This window comes from Suillus paluster, assembly GCF_016628075.1.
Source record: "Suillus paluster strain FC165 chromosome Unknown EDB91scaffold_153, whole genome shotgun sequence".
In the NCBI taxonomy this organism is placed as follows: Eukaryota; Fungi; Basidiomycota; class Agaricomycetes; order Boletales; family Suillaceae; genus Suillus; species Suillus paluster.
This window is the reverse complement of record NW_024537713.1, coordinates 56,717-71,252: the sequence shown is the minus strand read 5'-3', so window position 1 is coordinate 71,252 and position 14,536 is coordinate 56,717. Positions and strand designations below refer to the sequence as shown.

Here is a 14,536-nt window from a genome sequence, read left to right as displayed (position 1 = left end):
ATTTGCGCTATGGATAGTCATGTTAGCTGCGATGGTTATTTAAAATGAGCTGAAACTAAAGACTTACCTGAGTCGACATTTATATCTGTAATTGAACAGGGTAAATAGAATGTTCGAAACAAGGTCAGCACTAGAGAATCACCTTCGACATCAGGAGTCCCCAGCAAAGTAGTCTAATTAGACGGTGTCACTCAGAATACGAGCTGGATGCATATCTAGTTAGAGGGTGCGAATACTACAAGACACGTTGAAACATACCTTTGAGGTTCTGCTCCGCGCGCTCCTCGACGTCGACTGCGTTGTGAATCAAGTGAATTTAACGCTCGGCAGCAAAGTCAGCACTGGAGAATTACCGTCGTCACCAGCGTAGTCCCAGGCAAGGTGATCTAATTAATAAGTGTCACTCGCTGGCAGATACGACTGCGGACACGTTAGAATTCAACATACAGCTTAGGCCTATACGAGCTAGATACATATCTAATCAGAAGGTGTGAATACTACAAGATACGTCGAAACATACCTTTGAGGTTCTGTTCTACGCCGCTGTCGCCTTCGACGGGCGCGGGCGCTGCTGCTGTCATCTGTACCAAAGCGATGGCAAAAAGAGCAAAAGACAAAGCGAGCTTCATAGTAGCTAGATTGGTAAGAGTGTGCTACTTGGGGTGTTGAACTGCAGAATGGAATCGGATGTCGCAGAGAGTGCATCCTTTTAACTTTACATCTTTGGGGAGCCAGATTTCGGACCCAGTTCGCGGACTGACCAGGACTGTGTCTTGTCATATCTAATCTGATTCATGTGTTTCATTTTGAATATCAAGTTGAGGTGCTCCCTTTTGACTCACCGTGCGTGTATAATATCATACAATGACTGCAGAGATATGGACCTCCGCTTCGGATCTCTCTTCCCGAACAGTGTAAGTCGTAATGTCCTCGGACACCTCTAGGACCTTCTTACCATCTGATGCTTTGCCAGCATTAGTATTTCTCGTGAATCTGGCACCAAAGTTGGCAGTCAACTCGATGGGCAGCACCGCCATATGAGGCGTACCAGGTGGCAATTGATTCATCCGTCTTCTATGGATGCTGTGACTCGTGGTCTAGATTCCTCTATAGCGTTAGGGTACATCCAAGCACTACACCTGTTTGACGAGGTATGTGTGATTTCCGAGGGCTGAATGGTCTACTTATCCTAGCAGTCTATCTGACAGTCGCTGGATGTTGTCCCCAGCGTCGAGGGACTCGCGATGATGTATTGATTTCCTTTTGTGTTACAGGTGCGCGGAGCAAATGATTAGTTTCGCACACATTTGTAAGGTGTTTAACAACGCTATCGAATCCGGACCCCGAGCCTTTGACAGTCATCCAGAAACCCACACCAAGGTTTTGGTGCAGGTAGGCCGTTATCCTAACTTCAAATTCGACGGGCAGCTTTTCGGACTCGGGAGTATCCCAAGCTGGATGGTTCCAGTTATAGCCTTGCTGGTGCGCAAGTGGCGTAGATTATGACATTAAAACAACTCTTGAACGCGTTACAGGTCGAGTGGAGTTATCCCAACCACTATCGTCGGAGGGGCTTGGGCGTCAGATAGGAAGACAACCAGCACAGGTCCACGTGGTTTGCCACGCGCTGCTCCCTCGAATTTCAAGTCGTACGTTGACGCCTCAATACGTGGCATTCCATCTGGTGGGTGCGTTTGTAATTTGCATTGAAGATAAGTCGTTCCAAACTCCCCCTTACACCCGCTGGCTACACGTGGCACTAGAGTAGTGTCTCAACGAAGTTGCGGCGCAGCGAAACGACGCCGAGGGAGCATTCATAGGGAAGCCCACGGATTTGTTTCCACCTGTGCCAATTGACGGAACAGACGACAATCGAAGTTTATTATGTGATGTCTTCCTTGCAACACCACTCCTTCTTATGGATGCTTTGTATCGTGAGGTGAAAATTTCCGGTAACGAGCAACTGCCAACCAGGAAACAACGAGGACATACATGATTGGATGTGTTGTAGATGCCTACTCTCATCATGTTCTTGTGGATTCTGCTGCTGAGACCTTGATATCTAACATCCAAGGTATGTGTCTTGTGTTTTCGATTATGAATAGCTGAACGGTATTGATATTGTATTGACGTCGCAGGTATCATAGCTCCAGACCATAGCGTCACATGATTTGATCCTCAGGCTCACACATGTTTCTTTTGCGGCAGCAGCTTTTAGCGCTCTGTATCTGACTATTGCCTACTAGCGACAGCCGGGACTCAGGTTCTTGGGATAAGGGCACAGACCAAATCCAGCTGTTTCGAACCCTCCATGATTGCAATCAATTCTGCAAGGACCTAGAACTCGAGTAAGATATCCCTGGGCTACAATATTAATCACTGCAGCTTGTGCAGGAGTAGATCACTACTAAAGGCGTGTCGTGGCGTGTGTGGCCTACCAAGCCCGCTCGCCTACTGAAGGCGTACAGGCTTGGGAAGAAGTCGAGTTGTCGAGAAGGTGGGAGTTGGAGGGAAAGACTTACCTCGGGGCAGCTGTGAGACAAATACAACCGGAGACAAGCAATGAGGACAACATTGGAAAGAGCCTGAGGGATGAGGCCTTGAGGGGTGCAAGCGACAAGAAGAAAACCTGCAGGTGTTAGAAATCTGCCGGAGTTCGCCGAACCCAGACAAAATATCTCACGCTAGAATTCAAATTTCCAAAATCAACCTGATACTCTAGGGCAACGGTACCCATGTGCATGTGCATCCGTCACATGCTAACACATTGCAAACACGCACCGAAACAAACGGAACAAAACGTTTAACGCGCACGCGTGTACTATGTAGTCAGCTCGCTTAGAAAGGTAGGCGAACGACTCTACTCACGAAGGCCCCCATCTCTGAATCGGCTACCGTCATTTCGGGGGGTGGATGTGAGCTTACCAATGATGAAGCGGTCATCCATCCGTCATCTCATGAGACAAGATAGGAAACGCTTGCGACACTAGTTAGTACTAGGGTGCCCGGGCCTGCCGAGTGGATATCTTTCTGCCTTTGCGATCTGGTGGGAAAGTCGGGGACGCATACATTTGGCTATGCTGATCGCCCTCTTCTAATAATAGTGATAGGAATTTGGATCAGAGCTCTCTTCGCGATGCAGATGGGTTTTCCGATCGTATGTGAGCATCTGGATCGACGAGTGTTACTATCTGAGTAAAGGGTGGATGGCTGTAGCCGTAGCCCCTAGCGTCGGAGTTCGCCGTGATCGTGATTTTAGAATCCATGATCGAGTTCTAGAGCTTGGTGATGGTTCCATCAGCATCAGAATCAGAATAAAACCGTGCTTGAGCCTTGGGTGTGGCGAGATGATGTGCAAACAGTTGCTTGCACAATGCGAATTTGATAAAAGTTCGAACAGTGGGCGATCTCGTTCGGGCGACTGTTCCGATAACTGGATAGTAGCAAGGCAACGCGGCGATCGTTTCATGTCAGTGTTTGGGCGCAATTAGAGTATGAGAAAAGTCGAAACAGTTGCTCGTAGCGTGCACATCGAGTGATACTGCGAACTGAGAATTCGGCAGAACGGTAGTAGGCGATGTGGTTTGGGTGTCCTATTCCGATAAGATGATAGAGGGAGAGGTCATGATTAATGAAGCCATCAGTCCTGGGACGAAGAATACATCAATCAACCTCCCCCATCTCCCTTTGTAATGCGAATTCAAAGTTGTGATTCGGAAGTTTGAAGTCGACCTAGCTTCGTTTGGCCCTGATTGGCAAAAGCTTCTTATCCTAACAAATACAAACAACGCCTTCAAAATTGTAAGTAAGGATCTTACCAGGTGCTCCTAGATGGCGACATCACTCGGGAAACGCAAGAAAAGAGAAGAACCCGAGCATACCTCATCACACGGGTAAGTCAATTCCCCACTTCAAACAGCAAAACAACTCGACAGAAAAAATTGCACTCCCTCAGGTCCACATTATTCGTATCCAACCTCCCCTATGATGTAACATCCACCGACCTACAAACAACATTCTCTGACCTCGCACCCGTGCGCTACGCCTTTGTTGTATCGAAGAACGGATCCGGGGAATCCAAAGGTTTTGGTTATGTGTCTTTTTCCATCAAAGAGGATGCGCAGACTGCGTTCGATACCGTGTCGACCTGAGGGAATCTCGATAAATGGGAGGAAGTTGAGGGTTAAGTGGGCGGATAAAAAGATCGTGGGTTTTTATTGTTATTCTGTGGATAGATTTCTTATGGGTGTGATGTAGGACAAGGATGACTTTGGCAAGGAAAAGGAGCGCGTTGGCAAGGAGAAGAAGCGGGAGGAAAAACGAGAGGGAAAGCGAGAGGGAAAGCGAGAGGGAAATCGAGAAGAAAAGCGAGAAGAAAAATGGAAGGGAAAGCGGGAGGAAAAGCAGGAGGAAACGGCGAAGGTTGAGGAGGTCAATGAGAGTGATGCCAAGATGGATGACATCGAAGAGGGCGATTCCAAGATGGTCGATGTCGAAGATAGTGAAGCTGAGTTGAGTAGTGCTGAGGACGCCGAGGAGCAATTGGGACTTCATGAAGACGATCACGGCGACGAGGATGAAGATAACGACGATGACGAGACAGACGACATAAATACCGAACGTGATAACGATCATCAACGTCCCACGAAACCTCAGCTACCTCAAACAGACGCAGGAACTACACTCTTTATTCGCAATATCCCTTTTGTTGCTACAGAAGACGAACTACGGTCGCTGTACGTGTACTTCTCCCCCCTACCCGCGTGTGCTCATTCTGCATGCGTAGATTCCGCACGTTCGGAGCTCTACGGTATGCACGAATCACCATCGACCCAGAAACCGAACGTTCTCGGGGCACCGGTTTCGTCTGCTTCTGGAAGAAAGAAGTTGCCGACAAGGTGATCGAACAAAGCGAGATTTTGCGCGCTGAAACCATGGGCACGCAGCAACAAGTATGTTCCCCTATCTAATCATCGATATGTCCCTGACACGTCACACAGCCACCGAAAAACCCATTTACCCTGCCATCAATTCTAACACCTGATCCATCTTCAGGTGTAGCCAGAAGCCTTGTTCTTCATGGTCGCACTTTAGACGTTGTGAGAGCTGTCTCGCGGGATCAAGCAGGCAAACTGAAGGAGGAAGGCGAGAAGAGACGAGAAAAGGCAGACAAGAGAAATCTTTACTTGTTGCGCGAGGGAGGTAAGATTGGTTTCGTTGCCATCACTGTTATGTTTGTAACTCAAAATTTGCCAGTCATCTTGCCCAATACACCAGCGGCCAGCACCATACCGCCTGTTGAACTGGAGAAGCGGACTAATTCGTTCAATGCTCGTCGCACGATGCTGCGCACGAATCCTTCCTTATACGTATCGAAGACTCGACTCAGCGTTCGCCAGATTCCACTATTCGTGTCCGAGCGAACTCTCAAACGCCTCGCCCTCCACGCTATTCGTGCATTCAAAGATAGCGTTCGGAAGAAAGAACGCGACAATTTGACACCAGAAGAGCTGACAGAAGATACCAAAGAATCCGATGACACAGGCGACTCCACAACGAAACCGAAGGTCGGGAAACGATCGCAGGAAAGCAAGTCCAAAGGCGTCAAGCAAGCCAAAATCGTGCGTCAACATGATCGGGTAGATCCTGTCACTGGAAAAGGTCGTAGCAAAGGTTACGGATTCGTCGAGATGCCGCGGCATGCGGATGCGCTACGCGTGCTTCGGTGGGCCAATAATAATCCTGCCATTGTGCCACTTCTGAGCACCTGGTGGAAAGAAGAGCTTGCCGACCTCATCAAGCTTGAGAAGGGAAGGGAGAATCCTGATGAGGCTAGGCTGAAGCGGATAAAAGACGAGCTGGAAGGCCAGGTGAAAACACCGAAGGCTACGCTTATCGTAGAATTCTCCATAGAAAACGTGCAGGTCGTCCAGCGAAGAGCGATCCAGCACCAAGAAAAACCGACAATACAAGTATGTATGATTTCCGTCTATGATCACCATTTCTAACTCAGATTTAGACACGAGTCGCAAAAAGTCAAGGTGAAGCATCTCAAGAATCCACCTTCGAAGAAACGACGCGTTGCAAATGATCAAACACCAGCAAAGCCAGTGAAGGAAGAACAGGCCAAGGCTGGTCAGCACATCGGCACCGTTATTGGTAGAAAGAGGAAGGAACGCAAAGCTGCCAAGAAGGGTGGAAAGTAGCCTTGTCTGATGTGTTATCTACCTTTCTTCGTATCATATTCGACTCAAAATTAACCACAGTATAAGAGTCTAAGACTCGCTGTGTTTTGGCCATTGGGAGCCAACAATAGCTGCCAGTTGCGATACGCTATTTTTGTGATCCTTGCCGTTAATCACCGTTATCATTCAAAGCAATTCACGATTCACGTCTCTCTACTTGCGATTCTGCAATCCCTTGGTACTAAGTAATAGCCAACGATTCGGACGCAGAAGAATAAGATCTCGCACTAACTGTCCTCATGTCCGACCCTAAAGTATGGCTAATCACAGGTGAGTGTATTTGTCTATAGTGCGTATCATATCCAGAGATAGCAGTAACTTACGTCGATCCTTTAGGTACATCATCAGGCTTTGGTCGCCGTTTGGTATCAGCCGTTCTAGAACGCGGCGATCGTGTAGTCGCTACGGCCCGGTCTCTCCAGAAAATCCAAGATTTCCCCCAATCTCCGAACCTACACCTCCTAGAGCTTGACGTAACTTCCGGATCGAGTGCCGTCAGGGACCGGGTGGATGAGGCGGCCAAGGTATGGGGCAGGATTGACGTGTTGGTGAATAATGCGGGTGTCGGGCTGCCTGGAATCCTCGAGGAATGCGGGTAGGAGATAAACATGTTTTTCCTGTGCCTAATGCATCTTATCATTCGCCGTTTTCAGGGTTGACTTGATGATAAGACAATACCGCACGAATGTCTTCGGTGTCCTGGACGTCACAAATGCAGCATTGCCTTACATGCGTGAAAGTAAGTCTCAGGAGGTGTTTATGTACAACACACGCTTTGAGCTCTACAGGGAGCAGCGGTACAGTTGTTATTATCGGAAGCCGCAGTGCCTGGAGACCTGAAGTCAGGGTGAGTAGCGTTATCAATGGTTGATAGGTGGTTGGATAACATTTGTTTTAGGGACTTGGTGAGTTACGCCTTGTATTTCAGCTGTTCTGTCGGTTATATGGTTATGGCTGGCAGGCGCGTATTCCTCATCAAAGGCAGCCGTGCACGGTAAATCGTGTTGCAATTGATACACTCTCCGTTGTTCGTTAACTGGAAAATACTGCAGCAATGGGCGAAACGCTTGCACTGGAAGTTGCACCATTCAACATACGTGTCCTAATCGTCGAGCCTGGTGCCTTCCGCACCGAAAACATATACAGCAATAAATTTGATACGTGGACGAATCCTATACCCGATTATGATGATCAACGAGCTCAGTCACTGGTGAGGTATGAGGGTATGGCTGGCAATCAACCAGGAGACCCAATGAAGGCGATGAAAGTTGTTGTAGACGTTGTAAGAGGAGAGGGCGTTGCAGCAGGGAGGGAGTGGCCGTTATATCTCGTCTTGGGAGAGGATGCAGAGACAGATGTCAGAAACAAATGTGCGACGATGCTGAAGCACCTTGATGAATGGCAGGACGCAATCCGGGATGTGAATCTATAGATGGACATACATTGCACAATTATGTATAAAGTAAATGCTACTTGGTGAATCCAGGGTGTAGTATGAGTATGTTTACTGCGCTTCATGTGTTATTTCTCAGTCTTGAAGAAGCTGAGGTCTGAACAACGCCGTGGAGTATCCACACTCCATTTGCTCCTTCTGCATATCCGGGACTACCAGCTGTCAGATTTTAGCTCGGCAAATCAACGTCAGCAAATTAGCCCCTTTCACGACATCAAAACCTGGCTCGCAGGCACACTCACTATTCCCTACCTCGGATGCAAGGATCAGGCTGCGCGCTGTGAAGTCCGTGGAAAAACTCATGCGAGTCCCGACATACCATTGCGGTGTTTGATAGGCTGGCTGGTAGATTGTGGCAAACCCTTTGATCAGTAGCCGTTCTTTGTCTGGTACGATTTCTGCTTGACCGACTTCCATGATGCACGGGACATCAGGATTGCAGCCGCGCATGGTGTATGGGAAATAAAACGCCTCCTAGATTCATATTGCCCCCAAATTTGCAGTCCATGGTTGTTCAAATTAATCTGACATTAGGTGAAGTCGTACCATTCACTGCGTCATGGGTCGGCAAGAACCCTCAGCTCTGCCTCGAAGGACAGATTCGGAGACCCATATGGGCCATTGGCCCAGAGCGGGTCTCGCATGGGATTGTCTGGTGACTGCCCAAGCGAGGCAAAGCCTATGAAATCCTCTGCCTCTTCGCAAACCTCCCAACCTCTATGTCACCCACGGTACGATCCTAAGTGGTCGAATACGGACCCTAGAGCGTGAGCTAGGTCAGGATGACAAGGGCCAGATGCTATGCTCATCATAGCATCAAATTTCCGTCTCAGTCCAGTAAGCTGATCTGGCGAGAAATAGACTTCAGGCTGTAGCAGAACTGAATCAATAGAGAATGCCGCCGAAAGCTTTCTTAACGTACGATAGTTGGAGGTGGTCCCCCGTTCCCCTGTTGCTGCTCTAGCATAGGCCCCATGCCATCTTCTTCTGAGCCTACCTCGTCCCTTGGCATTATTGGGAGCACTTCAGTAGCTCCAACAGGCACTGTCATCGGTGCTGTCGTGAACAAAGGTTGTTTCGGAACTGGCTTTGGTGTGGTCTCCATTTTGAATTCTCCCGACTGCGACTTTCGAAACGATGAAGGGAAGCTTGGGTGTGCTTCAGCGTGTGTCATGCGAATGCGAAGAAGAAGTTCGTTATCGTCCATCGTTGTTATACGCAACCAGCCTCCACAATGATAACGAGTGATGCGAGAACGTGACTTGGCGCGATCGGCGTCTTGGTTTCGCGACTTTGATTGTTCCCCTTCAAGCTGGGCGCAGAAGTAGGTGACCACTGTTGACTTTCCACCGCGCTTGGTTTTCTTTTGACTACATGAAAGATCCTTTGTAAGGACTGCCCGGGTGCATGATATAGACAACGCACTTCCAGTGATACTCTGAGGCTTCTGCCAGAAAATCTCTAATCTTATTTGTCCGATTATACAAATGTTCCCCAGCTGCAAACATTCCCGGCGGTAGATTCACCATTGTATCAAAGTCGAATGGTCGGCCTTTATTCAATGTGACGAGTTTCAAGAAGTCGTCCAGGCTCATTGCTGCAGTAGCAATCTGCCCACATCCTGACGACTCTACAGTGGCGGCGGACTTCCGTGCAGCTTGTTTGTCCATGCAGCTCGTGCATACTTTGAGGTGACCTGTACCAGTACGCCGAGGTGGGTAGGAGTCGATAGGACCCATGTAGGCACAACGGGTGCATTTCTGAAGAATGGATGGAGAAGTAGATGTGGAAGGAGTCGGGGTTATTTCTGTTGGGATCTCGAATGTAGTAGGAGCCATTGAAGTGGGTATTGGTGTGGATGACATGCCCAACACAGGAGCAGGAGAATCTGCCAAGTCGCCTTTTAAAATTGAAAAGAAAGTTACCAGCGTCTGTCCGTACCTGTTACTTCCATCCTATATTATATCGGAAGATCCTAGCGTAGTTCGTGATATTCTTGAATTACGGTAGTGAAGTTCTGTGAGATTTGTGCGAGTACAACTCCAGAGATCACGTGTACCTCCCAACAATACGAGTCCGCCACTTCAGAACGTATTTACTGTGACTCAAGTACGTGTGCAGTACTGACTCGACTGAGTATATTCCATGCATCGTGGGGTTTCATGAAACACGGAAAAGAGGTAGAACGACAAACGCAGCCCTGCACTCTCATTTGGACCTCGAATACAATTGATCTTTTCCGCCGCAGCCACATGTTCCAAGCAAGTTCTGCTTTGTCATATTGTATAAACGAAGACCCGATGCTGCTGTGCGCCTGTCCAGCTTCAAGCTTCCAGGCCCAGTTGCACTCAGCGCAAAGCGGTCATCTGGATGCAAGTGTCGCAAATACACGACCACGTGATCAAGGGCAACTTCACGGTTCCTCCGAATCAGGGTTTTGAGGAATAAAGACGGCAGGCCAGGATCCAACATTTCCGAGGACTGGCTGAGACCTTCCATGTTCTCCCCGTCCTGTTGAATTTAAACGCTAGAGCTTTGTTCTCGATCCTTCGCGGTGGACCGGGCAGGGACCGCTAGGGGAAACCCAGGCCAAACCTCTGAGGCGGGAGGCGGCAGCTCTATCTACTAATATGTTGGAAACAAGTGATCTGTAAGACATCCTCTTCTTAGAGGTCCCTCCCTTAGTTCACCTCTTCAAAGTGCACCAAGGGTTCCCCACTCACGAGTTCCAAGGATCATCACCTTATGAGGCTCACTGTTGGTTTTTCCCTCTTCCCTCTTTTTTCTCGCAGCAGCAGTAGGCGTATACTTTAATTTTTAACGAGTCGATTGCATACATGCATGGGATGGGTGTGTTTCAAACCAAAGAGTGAGCCGGACCAATTCCTGCAGTATGCGTGCAGCGTCGTTGATGATTCCGAGCAGATACGCGTCGAAGGTCGCCTTTAATTTTGTCTGGAAGAGGATCCAAAGCGAAGCAAACTACATCGGCCAAACAGGGATTTTTGAGAGCGCGGTGGAACCTTGCAGTGAACGTGGTCCAAGACGCCGCCGTTTCATGAAGGTGTGCAATGTCACACAGCTTCTTAGAGTCTTCACACAATGATATGTATTTTAGGAGCTTTACAACCTGGTCAAGAAGGAGAAGAATTGTGAGAGAAAGTCAGCGGGAACAGTGGGATACTCATGTCGGCGTTGTAAGTATTGACAACAATCTACATTTGAAATCCAATTGACCCTAATACAGATCATGAACTGCGTCAGACTTCAGTGCAGGTAATTTTTGCCCTACGAGCTTCGGCCTACAAACACATGTATGCGTAGTGGAAGGGGGATAGAGGGATAGATACAGACCGTTCGAAGCGTACAAATCGATCGAGCATATGTATGAAAAAGTCAACAAGGATGCGTCGTAACTGTTATATGACAAGTGACTGGGGCGGTGCAAACAACACCTCAGCTCCACCACAGCTGTTTTTCAGTTGGATAATAGTTGGCCTACAATACAATACAAAAGGGATTTGTACTGTCAAAGTATGAATGACAATGCATCAGAGCAGAATTCTTCGTTCTTCGAAATCCATGCAACTACAATATCTCTAGCGTCTTGACTTCCATCATGTCACGAACAGAAGCCATGTCCTTGACGTGCGCGATGATATTGTTATCCGAAGCAATCCTCTTGTACTCCCCGCCACGCTGCTGCGCTAGCAACAGTGCACTGAAAGGCTGTCCCAGACGAACGATCAACCTCAACTCTCGTGAGTGAGACTCCGAATCAGCTGGCTCATTGTCTCCAGGAGACCAGATGAACTGATCATCTGACGGAGACTCAGGCTCCTGCCAGTTTTCCATGCTCTGCGTCTTGTCAGCGGAGCCAGGCTGCTCGATGTCATATCGATTCCACGGACGGACGAACAAGAATGGCTGCCGACTAGAACTTGCCCGCGAGAGCTGAATTAGATCATATTCTGTGGTGATTGATAGGTCGTTAAGCCCGTGTGCCTTGACAGCATAAGTGAAACACTTCTGCCAGTCCTGACCACGCTTCCGTTTGAGTTCTGTGATGGGGAATGCAATGCAAGGCAATTGCAGCCTGCGGTCCGCAAAACGAGGAGGGTTCAGATTGGCAAGCCGGGTATACAGTGTCAAAGCCTGGTCTACGACAGCGGGATTTCGCAGCGACGAGACCGATGTCTGAATGTGATGTTCAGACAAAGATGCTGACGTGCATGGCAGAGCTTTGTATGAGGAAATCTCGGCTGGCAGACAGCTATTGAATTCGGATGATTTTCCGACCCAGTCTAGGGCAGTGATGTCGCCCGACTGAGCGATGATCGCTTGCAAGAGTCGCCCGAGCGCATTCTGCCTCGTCTCGCCATAGATGACCGGTAGGTGGACGCCGAAAATGCCAAACAATGAATATGCGATGTCTTCCTGCAACGTCGTGGCGCGCGTCGACGCCCATCGCAGTTTCTCGCGTGCGCCTGTCATGCCTGGACGGAACGCGACGAGTGCCTCTGCATCTATGCCTGTTGAATCCTCCAGCTCCTTCATGATAGTGGCCGAATCTTTGTGGTTGGGAGAGCAGTCGTTGAGATACAAGGTCCAGTCCTGTTGATAGAAGAGAATGACAGTTGGAGCGAGGAACTCCTGAACAGTCCACCCTCGCGTATTCCAAGCGCTCTTTGCGAGTGCGCCTGACTGCGCTGAGGGCGGAACATCCGAAAGGTAGACGATCGTAAGATCCGACTGACGATACCAAATAAACATCGAGTTCACCGATCGTTGGAGCTCCACATTGTTGTCCTGGTTGATGCAGCATGTGTCGCTCCATGCCCATCGATGCCCCGCATCACGAGCGATCTCGCAGAACTTCTGCAACTTCACAACGGTTCCGACTGGATCCAAGTCATACACGGTTTTGGCCTGAATGTCATGTAGCAGCGGCTCCTTGCTGCCCCATCTATGCGATAACATGGCGCGACTGAAATACTTTGCAACCGCTTTTTGGATGGGCTCCATTTGGACAGGCATGTGCATAACCGACGAAGAAAAAATCTCTTTGTATTCTGTGCTGTCCAGGAAGGCGTTTATCTGGGCCTCTCGATCGCATATACGCCCAGTGGAGGTGTTGATTAGACGCAGCGGAGCATTTTCCAGTTGAACGTCAATGGCGCGTCGGATAATGCCTTCAACATCAGATGGACTGACATACTGCTGACGCAGCTCTGTAAAAAGTGTTCATGATTTTCACGTTGGCGCATGAGAGATTGGGGCTTACCTCGTGCCTGTGCGCCAAGCACATCATCTGACTGCAAGAGCATCATTTTCAAGGCCTCGATCGCTTCGTCATAACGTCGAGCCTTGTGAAGGGCTGCATGCTTCAGTTCATACCCCAGATAAGAAGAAGGATCGAGTTCGATGACCTATGCACAGTATGAGAACAATAGCTAGACAAATGAAAGACATTATCTGCACCTTTTCCGCGTCGAAAAGGGCTTCTACATAGAGGTCCCGTTCTAAGTTTGCCTTGCTGCGGTGCGCAAACAGGGACCCGCATGAGGAGTCAACCGCAATTCCCGCTGAATATAACTCAATAGCCGCCTCGTTATTGCTTGCAGTAACGGCTTCATCTCCCTTTGCGAGACAGCGCGCAGTACACGTTTTCTTGAAAGCTAAACGTCCTCGGAGTAAATGTTGATGTTCGTTCAAGGCCCAAAGCACCCACCAGTGAACCATGCGAGGTAGCTGTCCTTCGTATCCTCGTCAGTCATGCGCATAGTGTATTGGTGAGATTCGACCGCTTCGATCACTCGATCGGCGCGAAGGAGTGCATCGCACCGCCTTTGGTTGGCACTTTGCCATAATGAATCCAAGTCCCAGCCGAAGAGCTGTACAGCGCAAATCATTAAAAGTGTCCTGTGGGCTTCACAGTGACGTACCACTGTGAATACCTTCAATGTAGGTTCAAAGGGCATTCGGCGAGAGGACACGTCGGTTATACTAGGCATGATATCGTTCAGTCGATCGGCGGCTTCGCTGTACCTGCCCGTCATCGAAAGCGATTATTGCAAGCTGCATGCGTAGATATGACTGAGGAGTGTGTTCGAAAGTGAGACAACTCGTGAGGTATGACGTAAAGCTCACATTGATAATACTGCACGGAAGTGTATCCAAGTGATGACAAGCGGCAGCGAGGTCTTGAACTCGCCGCATTGCCTCATCGTGGCGACCGGCATTGAAAAGTACAACAGCCTGGACAAGATGACATCGAAGTATTAGTAGCGACAGACAGACTCTGAGATAGCGACAAGAGTACCTTGATCAATAGTAACAGACCGACGGTGCATTGGATCACGATTCGAAAATACGAACGCGAGATCGAATGCTTCTGTCGCGTCCCAGAGCTGCTCGTTGGCGCAGAGTGCGATGGCCTTGGAAATGTAGCCCAATAACGAGGGCTGGATAGCAATGGACTGCGTCAAGAATCAGAGTCAGCACCAACAGCGTCATGATACGCAGAGCATCTGACCTTGACTGAGTCTTGAAGGGCCTTGTCCCACTCGGAGTTCCGCGCCCTTACAACAGAGCGATTGGCATACGAGTGGTGGTTGTTACCATCTGCATGGATCTCTTGCGTCAACATGTCTTCAGCAATATGCAGATCCCCAGTGACGCATGAATTGCGGACGGTCTTGTTTATAGCAAGGATCTGCATGAAGAAAGTTCATGTTGTGTATGAGCAGGTAGCAATCGAAGGAAGAAGCTCACAGTCAAATAATGAAGGGTTGTCGTCACTGCCAGACGCTTGTTGCGAAGAATGGTGACTTGCACC

At 49.0% G+C, this 14,536-nt stretch overlaps 5 protein-coding genes across 5 annotated transcripts; 2 read left to right on the top strand and 3 right to left on the bottom strand.

The window, feature by feature from the left end:
- Positions 1–177: 177 nt before the first annotated feature.
- Positions 178–629, bottom strand: EDB91DRAFT_1255752 (uncharacterized protein; the record flags this gene model as incomplete). The annotated part of the gene is made up of 5 exons (XM_041324032.1): positions 178–203; positions 259–294; positions 354–386; positions 448–465; positions 521–629. 5 exons carry the CDS (start codon positions 627–629, stop codon positions 178–180), a joined length of 222 nt encoding a protein of 73 aa, XP_041169960.1.
- A 3,117-nt stretch (positions 630–3,746) lies between these two features.
- EDB91DRAFT_1351236 (uncharacterized protein) lies at positions 3,747–6,206 on the top strand (the record flags this gene model as incomplete). Its single annotated transcript, XM_041326122.1, has 8 exons — positions 3,747–3,893; positions 3,956–4,139; positions 4,189–4,206; positions 4,258–4,736; positions 4,787–4,952; positions 5,001–5,202; positions 5,257–5,972; positions 6,027–6,206. Exons 1-8 carry the CDS (start codon positions 3,832–3,834, stop codon positions 6,204–6,206), a joined length of 2,007 nt encoding a protein of 668 aa, XP_041169959.1. The 5' UTR covers positions 3,747–3,831.
- EDB91DRAFT_182379 (uncharacterized protein) lies at positions 6,187–7,915 on the top strand. The gene is made up of 7 exons (XM_041326346.1): positions 6,187–6,515; positions 6,582–6,840; positions 6,899–6,984; positions 7,034–7,092; positions 7,144–7,150; positions 7,207–7,239; positions 7,298–7,915. The coding sequence occupies exons 1-7, from the start codon at positions 6,485–6,487 to the stop codon at positions 7,675–7,677; spliced, it is 855 nt and encodes a 284-aa protein (XP_041169958.1). The 5' UTR covers positions 6,187–6,484; the 3' UTR covers positions 7,678–7,915.
- A 331-nt stretch (positions 7,916–8,246) lies between these two features.
- EDB91DRAFT_182468 (uncharacterized protein) lies at positions 8,247–9,760 on the bottom strand. The gene is made up of 4 exons (XM_041326347.1): positions 9,640–9,760; positions 9,124–9,586; positions 8,621–9,068; positions 8,247–8,567 (listed from the first exon to the last, which is right to left on the bottom strand). Exons 1-4 carry the CDS (start codon positions 9,650–9,652, stop codon positions 8,421–8,423), a joined length of 1,071 nt encoding a protein of 356 aa, XP_041169957.1. The 5' UTR covers positions 9,653–9,760; the 3' UTR covers positions 8,247–8,420.
- A 1,357-nt stretch (positions 9,761–11,117) lies between these two features.
- On the bottom strand, positions 11,118–11,553 carry EDB91DRAFT_1087899 (uncharacterized protein; the record flags this gene model as incomplete). The annotated part of the gene is made up of 2 exons (XM_041316313.1): positions 11,118–11,196; positions 11,291–11,553. The coding sequence occupies 2 exons, from the start codon at positions 11,551–11,553 to the stop codon at positions 11,118–11,120; spliced, it is 342 nt and encodes a 113-aa protein (XP_041169956.1).
- Positions 11,554–14,536: the final 2,983 nt, after the last annotated feature.

Bases quoted from the DNA above. Each gene is read 5' to 3' on its own strand.
- EDB91DRAFT_182379 (XM_041326346.1), top strand. From the start codon at position 6,485: ATGTCCGACCCTAAAGTATGGCTAATCACAG. The intron at 6,516-6,581 runs GTGAGTGTATTT...TCGATCCTTTAG, and splicing joins TAAAGTATGGCTAATCACAG to GTACATCATCAGGCTTTGGT. The intron at 7,240-7,297 runs GTAAATCGTGTT...AAAATACTGCAG, and splicing joins ATCAAAGGCAGCCGTGCACG to CAATGGGCGAAACGCTTGCA.
- EDB91DRAFT_182468 (XM_041326347.1), bottom strand. The intron at 9,069-9,123 runs GTGCGTTGTCTA...TCTTTCATGTAG, and splicing joins GCCTCAGAGTATCACTGGAA to TCAAAAGAAAACCAAGCGCG. The intron at 8,568-8,620 runs GTACGTTAAGAA...GTTCTGCTACAG, and splicing joins GGGGACCACCTCCAACTATC to CCTGAAGTCTATTTCTCGCC.